Source organism: Spinacia oleracea, chromosome 6 (assembly GCF_020520425.1).
Source record: "Spinacia oleracea cultivar Varoflay chromosome 6, BTI_SOV_V1, whole genome shotgun sequence".
NCBI classification, from domain to species: domain Eukaryota; kingdom Viridiplantae; phylum Streptophyta; class Magnoliopsida; order Caryophyllales; family Amaranthaceae; genus Spinacia; species Spinacia oleracea.
Window position 1 is genome coordinate 144504143 of NC_079492.1, and position 5694 is coordinate 144509836.

General features: G+C 36.1%; 1 protein-coding gene across 1 annotated transcript; it reads left to right on the forward strand.

Moving 5' to 3' along the window:
- Positions 1–325: 325 nt before the first annotated feature.
- Positions 326–5284, forward strand: LOC110803422 (auxin response factor 9). The gene is made up of 15 exons (XM_022008930.2): positions 326–856; positions 967–1082; positions 1178–1273; positions 1362–1418; positions 1600–1752; positions 1852–1936; positions 2150–2240; positions 2336–2500; positions 2653–2766; positions 2872–2944; positions 3033–3183; positions 3292–3347; positions 3448–3822; positions 4413–4600; positions 4704–5284. The coding sequence occupies exons 1-15, from the start codon at positions 799–801 to the stop codon at positions 4840–4842; spliced, it is 1917 nt and encodes a 638-aa protein (XP_021864622.1). The 5' UTR covers positions 326–798; the 3' UTR covers positions 4843–5284.
- Positions 5285–5694: the final 410 nt, after the last annotated feature.

Sequence of the window (5694 nt, forward strand, 5' to 3'; positions counted from 1 at the left end):
TATATATACAAAAATATCCTTGAAATATTCCTACATAACCCAAACCAAAGTAATCAAATATTCTCACAAGTATTAGAAAGTCTCACAATCTATAACTTTGTCAAAATTAAGAAATCCGAATATTACATTTTCTATAAATACATTTTAAAAAATATAATCTTAAATCTAAAATAGTACAATAAATAAATAAAAACAATCATGCTTCATTACAAAAAGTAAAGGAATATTTAATGAATTTATATAATTAGAATATAAAATCATTTCTATTTTTATAATAAAGTTATTATAAATAAAAAATTAAGGAAGATTATAAAAAGATTAGTCCTATTTAGGAGAGAGAGTGTAGGAACGACGAGTGATGAGTCACGACACGGTGAAAGGCAACCAAACAACATAAACGGGGGTAGGAAGGATGCGTATAATAAGACGCGCGTAAAGCGGTTTTGGGATTCTGTAACGGCGTTTCCTCAACCCCATCAAATCAGAGAAAAAGAGAGAGAAAATACTAGAGAGAGAAAATACCCAGAGCGACTTAGAGAGAGAAAACTACAGAATCAACTACTAGAAGAAGAAGAGAAGCTGGGTTTCTGGGTTTTGTGTGATTAAGCTTTTGGGTGGTATTCTGTATTAATTTTCAGTTACAAACGTTTCGAAACGCCAAAGGGTTTGGAGCTTTAATTGCAGACAATAATATTGGTGATAAATTTGAGTATTTATTGATTGAATCAGAACTTCGGTATATTTTTTTTACCATTTTCAGCTCGTTTTAAGATTTGAAGGACAAGAAGAAGAAGATTTATGGCTAATAGTATGGCATTTGGGCAACCCAATTTGTCACCTGCGTTTCGAGATTCAGGTTTTTATTTTTAGTTTTTTGAAATTTAATTTCTCTGAATTTCAACAAATTGTGCTCTAAATGAATTATTTTAACTTTTCTTTTTAAATGTGAAATGGTGAAATTTTCAGCTGGTGGAGGTGATGTTCTGTATCCAGAGCTATGGAGGGCGTGTGCAGGTCCACTGGTTGAAATTCCACGTTTAGGAGAGAGAGTCTACTATTTCCCACAAGGTCATATGGAGCAAGTAAGTGTAATTTTCATTTTAAAAAAATTTGGGGTTTTTTGATGGATTTTTCTGGGTAGTTTTTGATGATGAATTGCAAAATTGATTGATTGTAGTTGGAAGCTTCAACAAACGAGGAATTAAATCAGAGAATACACATGTTTAATCTCCCTACTAAGATCTTATGTCGTGTGATGAACATTCTTTTACTGGTAAAATTTTCTTATAATTTTGCAATTTAATTTAATTTTAATGGGAGTGTGAATTGCTAAAGTAAATTGTTTGTTTGTTTGATTGTAGGCTGAAAAAGAAACAGATGAAGTGTATGCACAAATCACTTTAATGCCAGAAGCAGATGTAAGACTCTTTGAAAATGATGTTATTTTTTGCTTGATTTTGACATGGCCTTTGCATCTTTTGATTTGGTTGTTTTTACCTTTTTATGTTGTCGAAAATTCCTTTTTTTGGTGTGTTTGCTTTATTTGATTTTCTCCTGATTATTGTGGGTTGTGTCTACTTTTGTCATTTGGGTGTGTAGCAAACTGAACCGCGTAAACCTGATCCCTGCCAACCCGAGCCACAGAGGCCGGCGATTCGGTCTTTCTCCAAGGTCTTGACTGCATCCGACACTAGCACCCATGGCGGATTCTCGGTTCTTCGAAAACACGCCAATGAATGTCTTCCTCCATTGGTATATACTGTTTTCTTGACTCTTTTTTGAGTTTAGAAGTAAAGGGGTTGTAATTATAATTGATGATCATCAAATTGTCTTGTTTTTTTGGTTCCTTAGGACATGACCCAACAAACCCCAACTCAAGAACTGGCTGCAGAAGATCTTCATGGTTATGTGTGGCGTTTTAAGCATATTTTCAGAGGTATGATCGGTTAACAATTCAATTAAATTCACTAGAATTTTATGTTCAATTCTCATTGATTAGTATAAACAACAAATGGAGTTGGTGAAGGTAGCTTTTCTTAAATAAATTGTTGAAAGTAAAGATGCTTGCTGCCTTGTTCTAAACATAACATCACATGGCTAAATAGAAACCACCTAATGTCCTCACCTATCATTTTGAATACTTGTGTAGGCCAACCTCGTAGGCATTTGTTGACAACTGGATGGAGTCATTTTGTGACTTCAAAGAGATTAGTTGCTGGTGATTCTTTTGTTTTCCTCAGGTATATTGCTATAGCTTAATGATTTACCGTATTTCATATTCAAGATTTGGAAATTTCCTGGGTCTTGTATAAATTGTCATTTGGTTGTTATTCAGAGGAGAAAGGGGTGAATTACGGGTTGGGGTTCGGCGTGTTGCCCGCCAACAGAGCAGTATGCCCTCCTCTGTGATCTCTAGCCAAAGCATGCACCTTGGAGTACTTGCCACTGCATCCCATGCTATCAATACAAATACCTTCTTCGTGGTCTATTATAAGCCAAGGCAAGTTTTGCTGTTGTAACTTGTTTAGTATTTTTTTGCCCCTTCCCTTTGATAAAAATGAGAGCTGTTCTAATTGAAAAAAGCATGATGTTCCTGAAACTTTCAGCAGCATTTGACACTAGTCCGTTCTTGTGTATTTTTGAAACAAACAGGATGAGCCAGTTCATTGTGGGATTGAACAAATATTTGGAGTCAGTCGACAATGGTTTTAAAGTGGGCATGAGGTTTAAGATGAAATTTGAAGGGGAGGACACTCCAGAGAGAAGGTATTGATTAGATTGTCATTTCTCCTTTCATTTAGATTTGTTTTCTGGGATTAGAGTGTGTCATTAAACAATCTAATCTGTTCTTAAATGTGGTTATTTCCAAAGGTTCACGGGTACAATTGTTGGCGTTGATGATCTCTCACCCCAGTGGAATGAATCAAGATGGCGATCACTGAAGGTTTAAAGCCCTTATTTGGTGTGTTTTAAGTATGAAATTACTGCACTTTTGAGTCATGATTCTTATTATTTGACCTTTCTTTTTGTAGGTTCAATGGGATGAACCCACATCCATTGCAAGACCAGACAGGGTGTCTCCGTGGGAGATAGAACCTTTTGGGTCGTCTTCTCCATCAGAAGTCATTGATCCTGTTGTTAAGACCAAAAAGCCTCGGCCTACCATTGAAATCCCTGGCCATGGTTAGAAGCTTTTATCGTCATTACCTGCCTTCATTTTTCTTTTGAGTTCAATTTTTTTTTTTAAAAGCTTCTGTTCCTAATTTCCATCGTCTTATATTCTTATGACAGCTTCTATGTCAGTTAATGATTCAACTCCATGGAATTCTTCAATTGACTTTGCTCAGGTAAATCCTTTGGGCTGAATTTCATAGACATAATTCTTGTGTTATGGATTTCATTCATGTTGATATATTTTCTCCATCTTAAATGAAACTTCTGCCTCAGGGAGAAATAGAGGATTGTAAAAGTGCAACTGCATGGTCCATTTTCACTGGATACACAACCCCACAGTCCACAAAACAGAATGGTGATGTAACTGAAAATGGGAAGAAAATCGAGACCACTGCAAGTTATCGGCTATTTGGTATTGATCTAATGAAAACTTCTACACCGACAACTATAGAGGAAGAATCTATGCAAGAACTGAATGGGACTGGAGGCTGCACAGAGGAAAACGGGCGTAGCTTAGACTCTCCTGTTGATTCGGAGCAGAAATCAGATCTTTCAAAGGTTTCCCAAGAAAAGAAACAAGTGCTACCATTGGCTTCACCCAGAGATATGCAGACCAAACAGGGTTCCTCTACCAGAAGCCGGACCAAGGTATATATGAAAGTGATTCATAGAATATGTTTAGACAAGTTCAGTTAAGTTCAGAAAAAAGTTACTCCCTTCGTATTTTTTTAAGAGATACACTTGGTTGGGCACGGGTCTTAAGAAGAATAAAAGAAGTGGGGTTGGGGTAGATATTTTAATAAATAAGTACATTGGGGACCATGTCCTTTTGAACAAGTGGAGGTGGGGGTGGGGTGGGTGTAGTTGTAAAATTATTTTTTAATTGGATGGTGGGTCATAAAGTGTAGTAGATATATTATTTAATTAGGTGGTGGGGTTGATAAGTTACCAAAAATGGCAAGTGTATCTCTTAAAAAAATACGGCCGGAAAAGGCAAGTGTATCTCTTAAAAAAATACGGAGGGAGTAGTTTTTTTCAACATTTTAATACACAAATAAGTTTATTTCAGTCAAAATAAGTTCAGATAATTTAAGATAAGTTAAGTTCAGAGAAGTTCAGAAAAATAGATAATATAAATTCAGACAAAATAAGTCGAATAGAACGAAGCCTAAGACCTCGTGAATCCGTGATCCTGTTTTTCCTTGTTCTCAATCATTTTCACATTTTGCTGGAAAAAGGTGCAAATGCAAGGTGTTGCAGTTGGCCGGGCTGTTGATTTGACCACATTGGAAAGCTATGCTCAGCTTATTGACGAATTGGAAGAACTATTCGATATCAAGGGAGAACTGCAGCCTAGAGCTAAATGGGAAATCGTGTTCACTGATGATGAAGGCGATATGATGCTTGTAGGCGATGATCCATGGCCGTGAGTTTCATTTCACCTTATCTCATAAGAATCGGACATAAGATACATAATTCCAGATGATTGATTCGGGGTGTTTATTTTTCTTTTTCTTTTTTCCTTGCAGTGAATTCTGTAGCATGGCGAAAAAACTCTACATATGTTCAAGCCAAGAAGTAAAGAAAATGAGCGCCAGAAGCAAACTGCCCGCGTCCTCATTAGAAGGTGACGGGACTGTTTTAAGCATGGAATCATCCGGGAATTGAAGGCCGTTAACCAAACTCCAGTTCCTTCCTTCTTACTTCAGGGTGGTCCTTTTCTTCTTCTTTTTAATTCATTTTGATGAAATGGAAACTGTTTCAGAAATTGTTAGTGCTAATGTGGTGAGGTTAGGGAAAAAGGATTCCTCTCCTTTTTTTCGGCTGCTCACTTTTTAGGCCTTCTTTTTAATTTTAATTTATAATTTATAACTTGGTAGGCTAAGGGTTAGTCTAAAAAGCCAATTACTAAAGTTGGTTTATTTTCTAATCATCAGGGTGATTAGTGGAAAGAGAGAGAGAGAGAGAGATGTTAGGAGTTTTAGAATGATGTGAATATATAAAATGTTAGCCATTTTTAGTGGCTCATCTTTGTCTTGTTCTCTCTCCTATGTGGTTTGTTGTAAATAACAGTTCTTGGCTTGTGGCAATTTGGTCATTTTGTTGCTCACTTTCATAGGAGTAGTACATACAAATAGAGTAATTTCTTAGAAGCATTAATGGACCGTCAAACTTTTGAATGATGAGAGTGGAAGTTGAGGCTTTAGTTGTAGTGGACCAAATGGAATGATTGTGTATGTAAAAGGTTCTGAAATTTGAAGGAAATTTCCCTGTTTTAACAGCGAAAACTGTAAGTGTAACTGTTACTTTGACAAGTTTATTTCCATTTTTTAGTGTAGAGAACTCCTAGTTTCTTTGAAGTCAAGTCTAGATGTTGGTGATTATTTCTACCATCCTTTTCACACAAGAATGTTAAAGGTTCTTTTTTACGAGTACTTTTTAACTGCATCGACGAGGTATTGTTGTGGAGAACTCGTGTTTGTGTAAAGTGTACTTATCGGTTGAGGAGAGACTTACATA